We start from the raw sequence: 18,654 nt of genomic DNA on the forward strand, positions 1-18,654 counted from the left end.
TTGTTTTGTTAATGTTTTATGTTTTCCCCAGTCAAGTCACTGGTTTCCTTTCCCCATCTCCTCTTCCTCAAAGATTTGCTCTTTCATTTCCAGAGCGGGGCAACTTGGACCTTCAGTCAACAGATGGACCTCCTGGCTGAATCCTCCTTCTTTTCCCTGTCCTTTGAGGCCATTCCTCTCATCTTCTATCTATCTCAGCTTAGTGCTGACACTCATCTTCTGGTGCATTTCCTCCTACAGTTTGCTGACTTTCTAATCCAGCTCTGTTCGCTCTCTTTCACCTCCCATAAATTTTACCTGCAGCTTTTGGAGCTGGACTTCTACTTTCCTCTGCTTGTGCTCTGATTCCCCTTTGTCCTGCAGAAGCATCTTCACCTCTTTGGACAGTTCCACTTGCTTGCTCTCCAGAACCTACTTTGCCTCCTCATGGTTCATTTTCACCTGCTCAGTTTGTTTCAGATGCTCTACGAGCTTCTTCACAGCTTGTGAATGTTTCTACCTCAGCTTCTGGATTTGTGCCTCCTGGGTCTTCACCTCATCATCTAGGGCAGTGGTTCTCAAAGTCGGTCCGCCACTTGTTCAGGGAAAGCCCCTGGCGGGCCGGGCCGGTTTGTTTACCTGCCGCTTCCGCAGGTTCGGCCGATTGCAGCTCCCACTGGCTGCAGTTCGCCACTCCAGGCCAATGGGGGCTGCGGGAAGCGGCGCGGGCCGAGGGATGTTCTGGCCGCCCTTCCCGCAGCCCCCATTGGTTTAGAGCGGCGAACCGCGGCCAGTGGACGCGGACGTGGCAGGTAAACAAACCGGCCCTGCTTGCCAGGGGCTTTCCCTGAACAAACGACGGACTGGCTTTGAGAACCACTGATCTAGGGTCATCTTCAGAAAAGTCGGTTCCGGTTCCTGCTTTGACCTGAGTTCCCGATGTGCAGTTGTGGAGTTTGTTGTGTCTTTTGGCTCTGTTTTCAGTGCCTCCAGCTCACCTAGAAGCAGGACCTGAGGGAGTTCTGTTTTATTTCTGGCTACTTGCTCTGACTCAAGGTCTCCCTGAAGTTCAGTGACCTGAGATTCCAGCTTGTGGATTTCCTGCTGGCCAATGTTCTTCTGGGCTGCTCCTTCTGCCACCTTAGTCAAGGCTCCTTTTAGTTCCTCTTCTTTCTCAGCCAGTTGTCTCTTGAGTTCTGTGATCAGAGGCTGCAGCTCAGCACTCCGGTTATGCAGCTTGGTGGAGTTCCCCTCAAGCTTTCCACAAGTTATCTCCAACTCTGGCATCTGCTTTTTTCCATGAAGCAGGCACTTACCAGAGTTATGATCATGGCTTTGTGCCCGTTCTTGAGTTTAGTGAGACTCTTAGACTTCTCCTTGGTGTCTATTGTAGCCTTCTCCAACTATAGCTTCTATCTGGCACTTTCTTCTGTGTTTGTACCACAGGGTATCCAAGCCCCATTATACCCAAGCACAGTGTTTTGGACTGGCTCTTGGTGTGCTGCTTCTTGAAGTAGGGATCTCAGATCCAAAGCATTGATGCCTTTAGCTTGTAAAAGCTTCTCACCTTTTTAAGGACTCCCTCTAGTTGCTTGGTTCACTCCATTGCTTAGCCAACCTATCCATAGCTTGGGAACACCTCTGTCTTATTTCCTGGATCTGAGCCTCACGAACCTTCATCCTGTCATCCAGTTTCTGCCAGAGCCTTCATCTGGTTCTATAGTTTGTAGAGGTAATTGGTGCTTGTATCAGGGATCTGGTTAACAGCATTTTCCTAAACTTTCAGATCCTTAGCAACAAATTCCACCCTTTCTTTGACAACCCCAGTCAGGGAATTCTGCTGTCACTCAGAGCATCTCACTGGGATTTTCTGCAGAATCATTTGAGGCCCCTGCATCTGGTTTGGTTCCTGGACAGTTGGCTGAACTTTTGGGCCATTCCTCCAGCAGCTTCCTCAGCTGCTTCCTTCCTGAGCATTTTGAGCAGCATTTCTCTGCAGCTTCATTCTATCCCCAACCTTCCTCTTCCTGTTTCCTCTTTATAAGGCCCATGTGCCTTCCCTTAAGCCAAATTGGGCAGCAGGCAATCAGCCACAGATGCACTGGACCCCGCTCCCTCTTAAAGGGGCCAGTCACCTTGTGACAGATGGGAAAAGACCTGTTAAGTAATTCCACCCTTACCTAGTCCCTTTTTTGATCTCTCTGCATCTCTTTATTGCTGGTTTGGGCTACCTACCCTGCAAGTATATTAAACTAGAGTATATTTTGACTGCTTCACTCAGTCTTAGTGAATTCAGAATTATTATTATTATTAATAATAATAACACAAAGTATTAATAATATATTTTATTACTGTAGCACCTGGAAGCCCCAGTCAGGAATCAGGACCCAAGAGCTAGGTGCTGTACAAACACAGAACAAAAAATCTCTGCCCCAAAGAGCAGCAATCTAAGTATCCAATCTTCCATAACTTGGAAGAAACATAGGACTTTAAAAACACCATTTAAATCATTTCCATGATCCCAGACTGTAACACATTTTAAATTATGTAGCAAATAGTTAATGCTATTTGTTTTTTAGACTGTAATATTATTATTTTATGTTTAGGTGCTTTGATTTTGGGGTAGTACTTTATTATTTTAATTCTGGGTTGTATTTGTTTTCAGAGTGGAGGAGGCTGTCATTTTGACTTATTTTCCTGTGGTCCATCCAGTCATGATTGCAGTCTGCTGTTTTCTTATCATTGTGGGGATGTTGGGGTACTGTGGAACAGTGAAAAGAAGCCTCTTGCTTCTTGTATGGGTATGTTTTCACCTTCAAAAACAATTAACTTCTATTTCATTTAAGCAAGGAAGAAAAATGTTTGCAATCCCTGCCCCATATGAACATCCTATCTTGTGATTATTTTTTTATCTTGTTTAGTTATGTCAGTGTTGTATTATAATTGCAAAACGCACTGTAGGAAAAAATGCATCATACCAGGGCTTTTTTTCACTACCGGGGAGATCGACGCTGCTGCAATCGATGCAGCGGGTGTCAATTTAGCGGGTCTAGTGAAGACTTGCTAAATCGACGGCAGAGCGCTCTCCAGTCGACTCCAGTACTCCAGCTCTCCAAGAAGAATAAGGTAAGTCAATCGGAGAACGTCTCCTGTTGACGCAGCGCAGTGAAGACATTGGGGTAAATCGACCTAAGGTACGTAGCTGGAGTAGCGTAACTTAGGTCGATTTACCCCCGTAGTGAAGACAAGCCCCCAGGGTACACTAAGTTATTATTGAAAGGCAAGCAATGTGAATTGCAAAAACCTAGTTGATGTCAGTAGTGGAGGAATCATTCAGAACAATTCTAGTACTAATCAGTGCAGGAGAATGAGTCTGTGTGATCTGAAACAAACCCTTTTATTATAGGCCTGACTTTTAGTAACTAACTTTTTAATTAACCTGGCTTCTACTTCTATACCCACAATCAGTTGTAGGCACAAATAACAGCATTTATGTGTCTAACTAGCTGATTTGCGACTGTGAAGTTTGAATTCTATTATTTGCATCTGGAATTTTGCAGTTGGTTGGGGGTAATTAAAAACTCAATTTCAAGTTGCCAACTTTCTCCTTCCCTTGGAGGCTATAAAACTTCAAGCCAGCAACAGACTTGGAGAGTCAAATTCTCCCTTGCGCAAGGCTGTATGCACAACTTAAGCCTGATTAGGGCCTGACCTTGCAAGGTGCTGAGTGTCTTCAACTCCAGCTGGAATGCAGTGGTGGTGAAGATTGGGCTTTAATCCTTTAATGTGGGGATTAAGTGGAACCCAAGCAGTCCACAACCTTGTATGGGGACTATTGTACTGGAATGAGACAGATTTATAAAACTTGTGGTGATCACTGTAATTCCAGCGGGAGTAAGTGTAACACCGACAGTACCCCGGTCATCGTCGGGATCGAACCTGGGACCTCTGGAGCTTAAAGCATGAGCTAAAAGCTAACTGGCTGAGAGCAGATTCATTTTATCTCTCTCTTTAAGTGGTCTCGGTGCCGCTAGCTGGGACAGAACACTACACCCAGGAGGTGTGTGGGTTACATAAGCAAAGAAGTAAAATCCTTTAGCATGTAGGAACTACCCAGGAGCAGCCATATAGTAATGGAGCTGGTGACTCCAGGGCATGTCAGGTGTCTCTGAAAGTTTCTAAAGCTGCATTTTATGCATATGTCTATTCCAGCCTAATTTTCTCAATTTTTGTGAAAAATGAGGAAGAAAAGCTGAAAGAATGTGTGATTCACCCTACATCATTTTGATCCACTTTATTTAATAGAAGATACAGTTATAGTATGCGATACAGTCAAAAAAGAGTTATGAGGGCTTCATATCAGAGAGGCTTGTTTAAGAGGGCTGACTTTGAGTGTTATTTGACATTATCATTGAAAGTTCTGTAGCACTAATTATTATTGTGTTCTGCTAGTTGCAACAGTAGCAAGCACTATTTGTCCTCTGGTGTATTTCTTAAAACCTTAATATTGGGATTATTGTTTCATGATTCCATATTTTAAGAGAAATGCTCATTTTAGCCTACAGTACTAGAATAGGAATACATTTAAAAAAAAATACTATTTCCAGGCTTGATCTTGCACCATCGAAGTCAATGGGAGCAGGTTCCAAGACATACATTACAGATTTACTAGTTCTGGCAGGAAAATGATAAAAAGAGATTTCTGTAATTCCTGACTGTACAATTATTTTGTGAATTATATTATTTACATGGGGAGACACAGTCTTTTGTAACTTTTTCTAGGCCGAGCTAACTCTCAAACATTAGTTATTGCATTAGGTGAATTTTTAACATAAAGGGGTAAAGCATTTTTATTTTATGTAAAGAGAAAAGTTGTTGACATCATGAGACCCTTTAGATTTTTATTACATTGTCAAACTATACTTTTGCCAGAGTTTTTAAGATTTTTTTTTTTTATAAAACACTTTTATTGTTTGAAAAAATCACTAATTGCTATGATTTTAAGACAAGAATGAAGGTAAATACACTATGAAGCCCTGTTAATTACGTCCTAACAATACATTTTATATTTGGCTGAAAATTTGAAAAAAATCCTTTTCATTTTTTCAGAATTAAAAAAAAAAAAAACCTGGCAACCTAGGAGGTGCAGCATTTTATTTAAAATGCCAACTGAGAAGAAGAAATGGTTATAGTTTTTAATACAATCTGGAAATAAATTAATTTAATGTGTATTAAGCAGTCAAGTCACATTAAAACAAAACAAAACATTCCTACAGCTTAACTTGCAATATTTCACTCTTGAGAGCCTGAGAACTGGTTCTTGCTGACCAGACTGATAAGCAAAAAATAAATGATATCTTCTTAAGTATGCCACACTCTTTGACTAATTGGTAAATAAGCAGAGTGCTGTTGTACTGCAGAGATGTGAAGCCATAAGTCAATACTCCATTCATCAAACTAATCAGAAAGGTGATGCATCAACAGCACAAGCTTTTGCAGAACCAGATTCACTGAAAGATAAGGAAAGAAACCAGGTGTAAAATATTAACAGCCTTCTCTGTCATGCTTTTATTTTTCCTTTTGAGATACACAAACAGTTAAAATGACTAAACCCAAAAATGTTTGGAACCAAAGTCTGAAATTCTTAGGCACCGTGTTTAATTGAATGTTTTAAAAAATATAACATTTAAGAATCTTAATACTTAGATTCCCCAAAACATGAATAGAATAATACAACTGAATAAGGAAAACTTTTTAATGAAGAGCCAATCTAGCAATCATTAGTAAATTTGTACCACTCTGAGCAAATTGCAGTCATTTGTTCTTCAAATTCTATTTGTAGTTAAATATTTGAAAGCTTTTCAGCTTAAAATGAGCTATACACATAAACTGAACTGACATGTTTATCCTGCTTAATAACAACAGAATGTAACCAGAAGATCATAATTTATCATCATCTGTAGCTTACATATGATCACTTGACAGTGATCTAAACTGCGAAAACTTTAATTTGGTTAAAATGGAGTTTGGTCTGTTTATGTAGATTTGCTCTATTAAGAGTTTATATGTTTACAAATACATATGGCAATCTCTGCTCTCTCTCTCTGTGTATATACTATATACATTTGCTTACAGTCTCTAGTATCTCTTGTTGATCTGACTGTTATGTAGATGTACTTTTTATTTTTTAATTTAAATTGTCTTTAGTATTTATATTCATGAAAATTAGTAGACTGTGTGACTGAAGATGTCTGTAATAAAGACACCATGTGCATTATGAGCAGCTGTAATGTGAATTTCTTTGCTCTCTGTTAAAAATGACCAAAGCCCTGAATTGGAGATGAATACTTTAAGGAATCAGGCTTTCTATCACCTCTCTTGAGGATTTCTCCAGATCAGAGATTGCCTGTTGTGATAGTATCTGTGTGGTTTTTGTAGAATGGCCTGTTTACCACTAGGCAGTGAGATGAGACTACTAAATTAATTTCAGTTAGGTCTGATTGCTGCCCATAAGATGAAACAGCCAGTTATTTACTATATAGCATTCAGCTGATGCAGTTTAACAGCACTAGTCCTATAATGGAAGCCTTGGCACAATGAAAGAACAACCTTTTATACTATGAATTTAAATCAGTGCCATTCTAAAATTAAACAGATATTGTTACTAAGCAAGTAAGACCAGTCATTCACAATTTAGTGCAATACAACTTTGTTGTATAGCCTGTTTCCTTTGTAATTTCAGTAAAGGAGCGAACGTAAGAAGTAAAGGCAAATGAGAAACAATGTTAACAATTTAGGGCCCCAATCCTGAAGGATACAGTGTGACTTCAACTTTTATTGGTGCCCATGGGAATTGAAGCACTGATCGCTTACTAGAGTAGCCCATAGGGGAGCAGACTAGTTTCCTGCGTAATGTAGAATGAAAGATGCTGGCATTTAAAGATTTAGGTCTGAATTACACTCTTGCTGGATCTGGTTATGAAAAAACACTTGAAAGGCATATGATTTAAAAAAATACTCAAGTTGATAAATTCATGGGAGGAGACTATCAGTATGCTACAGTATGTGTAAGGCACATAGATTTCACTAATTTTTCATTTTTCAACCTTACAGGTCTTCTAAACTAACTCGCGTCTCATGTAAGAATTACTTTTGTGTTTAAGTTAAAAATGAAAATCTTCTATTTCTCTTCCATATGACCTACACTGAGAAGGAGATTTTCAAAGGCACAAAAAGCATTTGGGTGCCTAACTCCCCATGGCTTTCACCTAACTGCCCTTTTGCCTGGAAAATCACCCTCTGAAATGATGGAGCCTGAATTGTGGGTTTTTTAAATTTTTTTTTAAAGGGGAGGAGGGATAAAGAAAGGGGAATACTGCATATAAGCTACTAGATTTATAAGTGGGAAAACTTAACAGGCAAATTTAATTAATGCATCTGCTGCTACTCTGAAACTTATCATGCAAGGTCATCAATTTGGATAGCAGTGGCAAAATCTTTACATATAAAAATTAAAATATTTTTTATTTTTCAGTTAAAACAGTATAAATGGGTTTCCCCTTAATATCAAGCATGCAGGTCATCTTTTATATTTTTTTTCTTGAGTACAGGGAATATATTTTCCAGTATAATGACTCGCTCCATTACCTATTGTTTTGCAGGATGGTCCTATGGGTAGGGAGCTAGCCTAGGGCTCTGGAGATCTGGTTCAGTCCCCTGTCCTTTTTTGTTATTCTTCTCTAGACTCTCTCCAATTTGTCCTTCCCTAATTGAAATACTTTGCATTTATCAGTATTGAATTTAATCTTGTTGATTTCAGACCAATTCTCCATTTTGTCAAGGTTGTTTTGAATTCTAATCCTGTCCTCCAGAGTACTTGCAGTTCCTCCCAGCTTGGTGTCATTTGCAAATTTTATAAGCTTACTCTCTACTCCATTATCCAAGTCATTAATGAAAATATTGAATAGTATCAAACCCAGGATTGACTCCTGTGGGACCCCACTAGATATGCCCTCCCAGTTTAACAGCAAACCATTGATAACTACTCTTTGAGCTCAGTCTTGCAACCAGTTGTGTACCCAGTGTATAGTAATTTTATCTAGACTACTTTTCCCTAGTTTGTTTATGAGAATGTCATGTGGGACTGTGTCAAAAGCCTTACTAAATTAATAAAAGGAAAAGCTGTTGGAAACATTTTGATAGATATTGGGTTAATCTGTTTGCTGATAGCATTTGTCACAAACATGGTGGGAAACTATGTTTATCCTCCAAACAATATTTATTAAGACATTCTCTGTGCAGACAAAACACTTGTTTAACAGCATGTTTTTAACTCAGTTATGATAGAACCAGGATATAATCTGTTTTGCCCCTATCCACACCAGCCAGACCAAGTTGTGTAAGAACTGGGTTCAACCACAAATGAGTTTAACCATTGTTAAACTAAGTTGTTGTGTAGATGCAGCCAAATGTGCCATGATAGCAGATAAGCTCAAAGGATTTATATTTCTCAGTAGAATTGTATTCTATATTGGTTTTTATACCATACTTACCACTGTAGTATCTGAGCCCTTAGCAGCTTAAGAGAAATTGTAGCCATGACCTGACAAACACAACCGGAGTATGAACCAGTGTTTTATGTTGCTTACTTTGGAACAGATTCTTTTATATCCATACAATTCCATTTAAATCAGTTGGGATGCCTCGGTGTTACAGAGGATTGAATTTGGCTGTTTATTACAATGTAAGAAGTCCACTATAACGATAAATGTGGCTTTCTCTGGATGGAAATCTTGTTCTCTATGGAATACTAGTTACAGAAATCTATAGCAACACCTGGCTCTTTGCAGCTCTCCTTGCTCCTGCCAGCATGGGTTAGTGAGAGAGTCAGCCTCTTGATAATTGAACTTGAGTCTGTCTTGTGGTAGCAGGTATTGCTGTGGTAATAGAGGAATCCATTGTGACCCAAGTACAGTACTAACAAAATCACAGCTGCTCCATTACCTAGTACAAATATTTGGCACAGGAATTTTGTTATTTACAAACTCCGAGGATTTCATTATTATTAACCAACCAGTGAAAGAGAAAAAATAAATAGCTGACAGAGGTACTTAGCATTGGGTCTGTAGAGTTTAGCATTAGACAGGACAGAGACTGGAGTTCATCATTTTCTGATACCATGGCTTTCATCAGCTTGTTGTTTGTTAAAACTCATGGTGCCTAATGTGTAGCTGGGGAAGTAAGGGGCATACAATTTTGTGAATGTCTCTCAAAATGTATTCTCCAGTGTTTTAAACTATAAAATTACTTTTGTGGTTAATGCATTGTACATTTCTCATGCTGGTTGGCCTATCTTTTTGAAAGATGGATTTAAGTGTTTTTGAATGTTGTAGTATAATGTTTATGGGAAGCCAGATCTGCCCCTAAATTTAAATTCAGATTAAAATAAGAGTTATTTGTATTTGAGAATATATATATGTAGCTTTTACTGGTTTTGGATTTTTTAAGTCTGACTTTTCTTTTACTAATTTTTTCCCTAAAAGTTTGCAACATAGTTTTCATTTTAAACCCCTGTTGTTAGATACTTGTTACTTTCTGAAACAATTCTTTTTGGGCTAACATTTTCCATATGAGGCCTCATCTCTAAGATGAAGTTTTTGAGGCGATGTTTGAGCGAATAGAGTTTAGATATTTTTGTGTTAGAATAGGGTGGAGAGTTAATCTATTTCCTGTTCTGACCAGTGTTTTTCATTCAAATAACTCACATGGGTGGACTTTGACAAGTTAAACAGCAACATTAAAGTGACCTCATTGCACAACCTCACCACAGGGTAAAGCTCATCTGTCCAGGAGATCGAGCTTTCTCAGGGGCTGGCCTGAGACTGTGGGATGAATTACCACGGGAGCTAAGGACCATCACAAACGCCACTACCTTCTGCTCTAAGTGCAAGGCACATTTCTTTGTCCTTGCCTTCATAAACACATAATAACGTGCGTGTGTGTGCGTGCGCATGCACATTCATGTATCACAAATGGTAGAAAGTGTTGAGCATCTGGGAGCTACTGGGAATCACAGCAACTGCAAATGGAACCATCCAAAGAGAACTGCATCTGGATCATAGAATTTCAGGGTTAGAAGGGACCTCAGGAGGTCATCTAGTCCAACCCCCTGCTCAAAGCAGGACCAATCCCCAACTAAATCATCCCAGCCAGGGCTTTGTCAAACCTGACCTTAAAAAACCTCTAAGGAAGGAGATTCCACCACCTCCCTAGGTAACCCATTCCAGTACTTCACCACTCTCCTAGTGAAAAAGTTTTTCCTAATATCCAACCTAAACCTCTCCCACTGCAACTTGAGACCATTACTCCTTGTTCTGTCATCTGCTACCACTGAGAACAGTCTAGATCCATCCTCTTTGGAACCCCCTTTCAGGTAGTTGAAAGCAGCTATCAAATCCCCCCTCATTCTTCTCTTCTGCAGATTAAACCATCCCAGTTCCCTCAGCCTCTCCTCATAAGTGATGTGCTCCAGCCCCCTAATCATTTTTGTTGCCCTCCGCTGGACTCTTTCCAATTTTTCCACATCCTTCTTGTAGCGTGGGGCCCAAAACGTCAGGGGGCAGCCACAAAGACTTCATTGCCAGAACCATGTGAGAAAATTGGCTAAACCAGATGGAGACATCCGGGTGCCAGCAACGGAAATATCTGGGTTAGGTTAGTTTAAAGATATAAAGGACAGTAGATACAGTGGGACTCAATTCTGAAAGGGAGCTCAGTACCTCCCTCTCAATACCCATTGAAGCTGGGGACTGAGGATGCTCAGCATCCTGTAGCACTGGAAAAGTAACTGTATGGAGAGGTAGGGATTGCTTTTCTGCACAGAGCTCTGACTATGCTGTGCTGTTGACATAACTCCTGCCCCTCGGTCAGTAAGAATAAGCAGCTAACATAAGGAACTGCGTATTCTAGTGGCACATCTCCCACCCCCTCCAGAGGGGCAGGCGTGCAGCTGGCGGGAGTGCCCAAATCCTCCTGCAAGTGATCGGGATCTATGCAAGTGCATATGCTCTGTTCGTCCCACCTCTTGCAACTAACATCAGTCTTGAGCACTCTGTTACACAGTGCCTGGGCAGAGCAGATGCTCTAGTTCAGGACCCTATTGCCCAGACTGTCAGAGAGGGAAGAGCCGTCCAGCAACCACTCCTAGCCAGATGGCTAAGCAGGAAAATGGCTCCTAACTATGGCAGCAGGGATGACAGTGTGATATGGCCACCAGCATAGTGGCAGTTATTGTACATCGCACTGGACTTTTCAGCACATCTGTGCAGTAGCAACCAGCCACACACCTGTCTGTTGGTATTGGAAATGGCTGCACTTTCCACCTTGTTTTTCTATCAACAGTGTATAATATGGTTCTAGCTTTGGATGCTTTGAGTCACTGTGACAACTATTTGTAAACTGTGGCCGTGGACCCATAAAAGCCAGGTGAGTGGGGATATTTTGTCTGCCCTATGTGATATGCTTATCGTCCCCTGTAACAGTAGATTTAGAAGGACTCAGGGTCTAGGTCTGTGTCTAGCCTGGTAATTAGAGCGGAGCGAATAACTGATTAATTTTTTTGGTTTGCTGAAAATTAAAAAGATATATATTTTGGGTTGACCTGAAAACAAAAATGTCCAAAATTTTTGGTGCATCAAAAAGTCTAAGAAAAGGTTTTAAGTCAAATGACACATTTAGTTCAACCCCAAGCAAAACGTTTTGTTTAGACTTTTGAGCATTTTTAAACTTTTTAATTTTTTAAAATAAAACTGAAGGACATTTTAGAATCAACGTTGTTTCAAATTGAAAATTTGAAATATTTTGATTTTTGGAAAATTCTTTGTTTTTTTTTCTGACCAAAACAATTTTTGATAAAACCAACATGAACTCAGTTGAATGTTTCCGTATCACTGAATCGGTATTTTGTGCCAAAAAAGTTTCGGTCAAAAAATGTCACCCAGCTCTATTGTTAGTACAACTCTAAGGCTGGAGTGAAGCTAGCTCCACTGCTCTAACTATGCATTCCTTTTGGCAAGTATGGAATGTGGAGTGATGTCCCCTCAGGCTGGCCACACCCTTTTTCCTGCCTAGCCTTGCCTTTTCCACCAGTTGCACAGAAAGACACACCTTTGAGCACACAGGGACTGCAGAGCTGGTTCTGCAACCCTGTGCTGATTGTGGAACAGCATTTAGTTCACTTCTTTCTGGGAGACTTGCCTGGAATCAAGGAACATTTCAAGAACCTTTGAAGTGCATGGGCAAAGGGCACCCTATATCAATACTGAATTGGGCTGTTAATCAGGGGAAAGAGGCTTTTGTTGCTCAAAGAAGCATTTTGTATGAATTGCCTTTGTGTGAAAAAGGAAAAACCTATTGAAAAGAATAATTTGATTCATTGGATTGTGCAAAAAAAAGATTATTAGTTTTTAATACAGATCCTATGATACTGAAAGGGAAAGAGACATTATTCTGTAATTTCCTCAGGGCAGGGGGACTGTGTTCAACTATGTCTTGTTGAATTCTTAAACCTGATCTTGCAGGGACACTTGTGCCTGCATGAAGCTCCATTGACTTTTACAGTATCTGAGCCTTAGCTAGTGAATAATAATAATTGTTTGAAGGCATTAATCTAATTCCTAAGTGTTTATTAATTTCTTCCTTACCATAAAGGAGAGAAGGTAAAGTAAATGTTGGTAACAGAACAAACTGATGTCTCATAGGAGAATATGAATGGGGGGAGCTTTTACTCTTTATAATGAATTTTGTGTTGGTCTAATTAGAAAAAGACACTCAATAATAATGGCAAAAGGACTAATCAGAAAAAGAACTTGGACAAATATATTTGAAAATTAAAAACACAGGGATACTGATCTAACTACAGAAAAGTAGTTCTGGATTATAAGAAAACGAATGGTAATAGTGTAATGGAGTTGTGAAAAATTGAAAAAAAACCAACAACTACAATTCTTGTGTAGAATCAGGTGGTTTTGAAAAGGACACAAGCTTTAAATGATTATTTGTGCATACTGATAGAACTTGGTAAACTGAGACATCTAAATTCTGCAGATATCAGATAATTTGGCTGTGGAGAGTATTAATTTTGAAGGACAGGATGGCACTCAGTGGCCTACGTTGTGAATTAGTAAAAACAACGAGGAGTCCTTGTGGCACCTTAGGTCTGGTCTACACTGTGCGGGGGGATCCATCTAAGATACGCAACTTCAGCTATGAGAATAGCGTAGCTGAAGTCGACATATCTTAGATCGACTTAGAATCACTTACTTCACGTCTTCGCAGCGCGGGATTGACGGCCGCCGCTCCCCCGTCGACTCCGCTTCCGCCTCTCACCGTGGTGGAGTTCCAGTGTCGACGGCAGAGCGATCGGGGATCGATTTATCGCGTAAACGCGATAAATCAATCCCCGATAGATTGATTACTACCCACCGATCCGGCGGGTAGTGTAGACGTACCTTTAGGCCTGGTCTACACTTACCCCCCAATTCGAACTAAGGTACGCAACTTCAGCTACGTGAATAACGTAGCTGAAGTCGAAGTACCTTAGTTCGAACTTACCTTGGTCCACACGCGGCAGGCAGGCTCCCCCGTCGATGCCGCGGTACTCCTCTCGTCTAGCTGGAGTACCGCAGTCGACGGCGATCACTTCCTGGTTCGACTTATCGCGTCCAGACAAGACGCGATAAGTCGAACCCAGAACTTCGATTCCCAGCCGCCGAACTAGCGGCTGGGTGTAGACATACCCTTAGAAACTAACATTTATTTGGGCATAAGCTTTCAAGGGCTAAAACCCATTTTATCAGATGCATGGAGTGAAGATAGTAAGTAGAATATATATTCTAGCACGTGAAAAGCTGGGAGTTGCCTTACCAAGTGGGGGTCAGTGCTAACTGCCATCTTTTCATGTGCTATAATATATATTCTGCTTACTGTATTTTTCACTCCATGCATCCGATGAAGTGGGTTTTAGCCCACGAAAGCTTATGCCCAAATAAATTTGTTAGTCTCTAAGGTGCTACAAGGACTCCTCGTTGTTTTTGCTGATACAGACTAACACGGCTACCACTCCTAAACCTGTGAATTAGTAGTTTCAGTCCACTTCCTTGTTGATATGTGTCCACATCACCCATGCAAAACATTGCCATTGTCACCCAGTGTTTGAATTAGAATGATAAATTAACTATTAATCCCCTCAAAACTGGGTTGAGGACATAGCTGGGGCAGCATGGGAGAAGCTTTCACTGCAGGAATAGATAAACAAAGGACTTCAGTTTCCTTAGCTGTTAGTCTGACTCCTTTTACAAGTAATAAATCAATGTCTGAAAATTGTACCTGGGTGAATCCTTTCAATAGCCTCCATGGCTAATTAGTTCCAAACTATAACAAAGTAACAATGACTGCAAGGTTTTTTTACTAGACTTTTCACGGAAGGGGCCTGGTTCCCATTGGTAATCAAACATATTTTGTTGGTAGTCAAATGACGCAGACAGATGTCTGGATGGCTTGCAGAATGAGGCTGACGCTTTCAGGCTGTTAGCCATTGGGAAATACTACACATAACCTCTTAGAATGTTTTGGCATCTGTTTCACATACCATGTACACCAGTCTTTGAAAGTTTCCCTTAAGGTTTCATTCTGCAGCTGCTTACCCTTGGAATCTCCTCTCAGCCCTTGTCCTCCTTTCTCAGCTCTTTCTTGTCATTGCTTCCATGTGGAACACATTGCCCAAAAAGGTGCTGTAAACAAGGCAGAGCCTTTGAGGAGGTCAGCTATGCTGATTAGCTCCTTCAGTCTTTCTAGTGTTAAGGTTGTAATTTTTCTGAAGCCTGAAAAACCTGGTGTCTCTCTTCTGGTGGAAAAAACCACTTGGGAAAATAAAAAAAAAATAGTAAAAACAGCAGATTTTATTAAATGAAACACAAAACACAGTGTGATTCACTAATAAACATACTTATTCCTCAAATAAAAAGGCACATATTACCCCAAAATGGAAAGCTTTTTCAAGATACCACCTGTTCTCCCCTCTCTTCAACACCCACTGACAGCTGACTCCATTCATTAGCACACTCCCTCTTCAATCACCCGTGACTCCATCCATTCCCCATTACCTCTAGGAATCTAGATAGTTCTCTAGTTTTCTTATAGTTTGCTAATGGACAGGTTTCTTTTTCTCATCATTTCATGTGATGGGATACACTAATCATTTGTGTAGGAGGCCAGATTGTAAGCCTTGTGATTCTGTCTTGCAAGGCAGGAGTTAAGATTGTAGATGGGGTGAGATTCTGACCTGCACTATAAGAGGCACAGAACAGAACTTGCCGCCCAGGTATAAGGGGAGAAGGGTAAGTGAATTTAAGCCACCTTTGTGTGACCATTTAATCTTGGGCTGTTCTGTGGCTCCTGGTGTGATTTAGACAGCCCTGGGGGCCTGTATAAGGGGGTGTTTTCACCATACAGCTAGCCCTCGCTCTTACCCAGGTGTTTTCTTTAATGCCTCCTCTTTTCACGCACAAAATTCTGTCATCCACGTTGGGAGGTGCATTCAACCTGTCCAGCTGGCATGACTGGGGGTATAGTCTAGAGCCCAGGTTCTGTTTTCACTTTGGCTGGTAACATGCCCACTTTGCAGTGAGGACACAGGGTAAGTCACTGGAGTGCTGATAGTCCTCCAAGTAAATGGCTCAGCTTACTGCAGCAGAAAGAACCATGGGATATAGCGACACACATGGGGAATGTCCTGGAGGACACAGTGGTGAGCAGTGTGGCTGCTAACACCCAGGCTAGGCTAACCCCACTGTTCAGACTGAGGCACCGGTCACCCAGGCTAACTCCACAGTGAAGACATACCCTAAATCATGGCAGTCTCTATGGGTTTCTCTTCCCATTCCCAGCCCAACCTGGCACCACCCCTCCTCCATGGTTTGTGAGTGGGGGTCCTCAGAAGTCAGTCTGATGGCTGTCTTACTCAGTACCTGTGCTGGGGAACTTGTCCCCTGGCAGAAGAGAAGGATTTGAGAAGCTGTTTACATGTCTCTCGCCCTTTTACTGAGGGAGACTACCCCATGACACTTCCCTTTAAACTCTTTAGTTAGTTTTTTATTCACAGGTTGAAATTAGATCTTAATATTTCTATATCAACAATCTTTCAAATATGTTATATTCATGTAAATGGTTCAGAGACATGGTTCAAAATAAGAAAAATAATCTGTAGCAATTCAACAAAAACCCATTCAGTTGTTGTGTGGTTTTTTTTTTTTTTAATAAAATGAAATCTCTTTCTCCCTCCCACCATCTCCCTCCACAATCCTGCCTGACATACTTCAGAAATGGAGAGATAAGTTTAGTCACCAGGGTTTCTACCTGTTGCGAGAAAAGCATAAACAAAAATCCTGGTATTGATGATCCTGTTCATTACGAGCATCGTGGGGAATGTCCAAGACAAGTAGAAATCTGTAGAAGTATGAAGGATATATTCTGTGATGCCTCCTCTGAATAAAACATTTTTATTGTGTTTCTTATTTTGTATCAATACTTTATATCCTCTTCTGCAATTGCGCTCAATTACAGCATGAAAAAGCCCTATCTCTGTAGGACCAAAAGCAGTGGGAGAATGATTTTATATTGCGAGGTACTTCAAGTGTGACACATTCAGCATTAGTTACTGGCTGAGCAAAATGGGAAGAGCTGGCACAAGCCCCTTTAAAGTGATACAAAATGTCTGAGATTCGGTGCACGGGACAGTGATTTTTGCTTGCCAGCACTATTCTTGCATTTGCAACTGAATGATTATTATGACTAAGAAAACACCTGTTCCCACAATGTATTCCATGCTTGTTGCTTATTAATTTAGGTTAGTAAAAGGAAGCAAAAATCATGGCACATCACAGCTAATGAGAAATTAGTTGCATTGCCCTATTTTTAACATTACATGGAGGCAAAAGGGAAAAACAGGAAGGCATATGTTTGGGGCCATGGTGAGTTGTGTTTAAGAATAACACCAGAAAGGTTTTTCTAGCAGTAGTTTTCAATTAACTGCAGTGACCGTTATGTGTGCACAGTGAAAATTTGTGATCTTTACACTGATTCCCATTCTCCTCCCTGATACTCCACCAGCCTTATAGCAAAAACAAAATGTAGGGCATCTGAATTAGCATAAACAAAGCAAATTTACTACCACCTTTCATGTTGTACTTCTTTTCTCTCTTTTTCTATTATTTATTTTCTTTTTCTCCTCATCTATGTCCCAGTTTCATTGTCGTCTTCTCTCCAGTCCATATTTTTCTCTGGCCTGTTATATATTATACTGGCCAGTTTCTCTGCTCTGCTCAGCTTTTGCTTCTAAGGGCATGTCTTCACTACCCGCCGATCCGGCGGGTAGCAATCGGTCTATCGGGGATCGACTTACCGCGTCTAGTGAAGACGCGATAAAATCGATCCTTGATGGCTCTACCGTCGACTCCGGAAATCCACCGCGGCAAGAGGCGGTAGTGGAGTCGACGGCGGCGTGGCAGCGGTCGACTTGCCGCTGTCCTCACAGCCAGGTAAGTCGACCTAAAGTACGCCACTTCAGCTACGCTATTCACGTAGCTGAAGTTGTGTATCTTAGGTCGACCCCCCGCTGTAGTGTAGACCTAGCCTAACTCTCTGATTCTGTGCTCTGGCCCTGGTAAAGTTTAGGGCACCTTGAGGGCTGCTGTAACTTGCACTAGCTGAATATGGTCTCCTATGGGCTTGGGATAGCTGAAGTGCATTGTGCTCTGGACACTTTCCTGATACACCACCTGAACCAGAGATTGTGGGGAGGGAGGTGTAGCAGTTGGCTATGCTGATTTTTACTAGGGCTGTCGATTTAATCGCAGTTAACTCACGCGATTAACTCAAAATTAATCATGATTAAAAGAATTAATCATGATTAATTGCAGTTTTAATCGCACTGTTAAACAATAGAATACCATTTAAAATTTAAATATTTTTGGATATTTTCCTACATTTTCAGATATATTGATTTAAGTTACAGCACAGAATACAAAGTGTACAGTGCTCACTTTATATTATTATTTTTTATTACAAATATTTGCACTGTAAAAATGATAAAACATAGTATTTTTCAATTCATCTCACTCAAGTACTGTAGTGCAATCTCTTTTTTGTGAAAGTGCGACTTAGATTTTTTTTCCTTACGTAACTGTACTCAAAAACAAAACAATGTAAAACTTTAGAGCCTACAAATCCATTAAATTCTACTTCTTGTTCAGCCAATCGCTAAGACAATTATGTTTGTTTACATTTACGGGAGATAATGCTGCCCGCTTCTTATTTACAATGTCACCTGAAAGTGAGAACAGGCATTCGCATGATACTTTTGTATCTGGCAATGCAAGGTATTTATGTGCCAAATATGCTAAACATTTGTATGTGAGATTTCTAAAGATAGATACAGCACTCGACCCAAGGTTTAAGAATCTGAAGTGCCTTTTGATATCTGAGAGTGACGAGGTGTGGAGCATGCTTTCAGAAGTCTTAAAAGAGCAACACTCCGATGCAGAAACAACAGAACTGGAACCACCAAAAAAGAAAATCAACCTTGTGCTGGTGGCATCTGACTCAGATGATGAAAATGAA

General features: G+C 40.6%; 1 protein-coding gene across 1 annotated transcript in view; it reads left to right on the forward strand.

The window, feature by feature from the left end:
• TSPAN12 (tetraspanin 12) overlaps positions 1 to 18,654 on the forward strand; it is a 64,582-nt gene that overhangs the window by 19,497 nt on the left and 26,431 nt on the right. Inside the window, exon 4 of the mRNA XM_024193707.2 lies at positions 2,645 to 2,780. Coding sequence (XP_024049475.1) covers positions 2,645 to 2,780 — 136 coding nt within the window. The remainder of the gene's footprint in view (positions 1 to 2,644; positions 2,781 to 18,654) is intronic.

Source organism: Terrapene carolina, unplaced genomic scaffold (assembly GCF_002925995.2).
Source record: "Terrapene carolina triunguis isolate 2854851 unplaced genomic scaffold, T_m_triunguis-2.0 Scaffold68, whole genome shotgun sequence".
In the NCBI taxonomy this organism is placed as follows: Eukaryota; Metazoa; Chordata; order Testudines; family Emydidae; genus Terrapene; species Terrapene triunguis.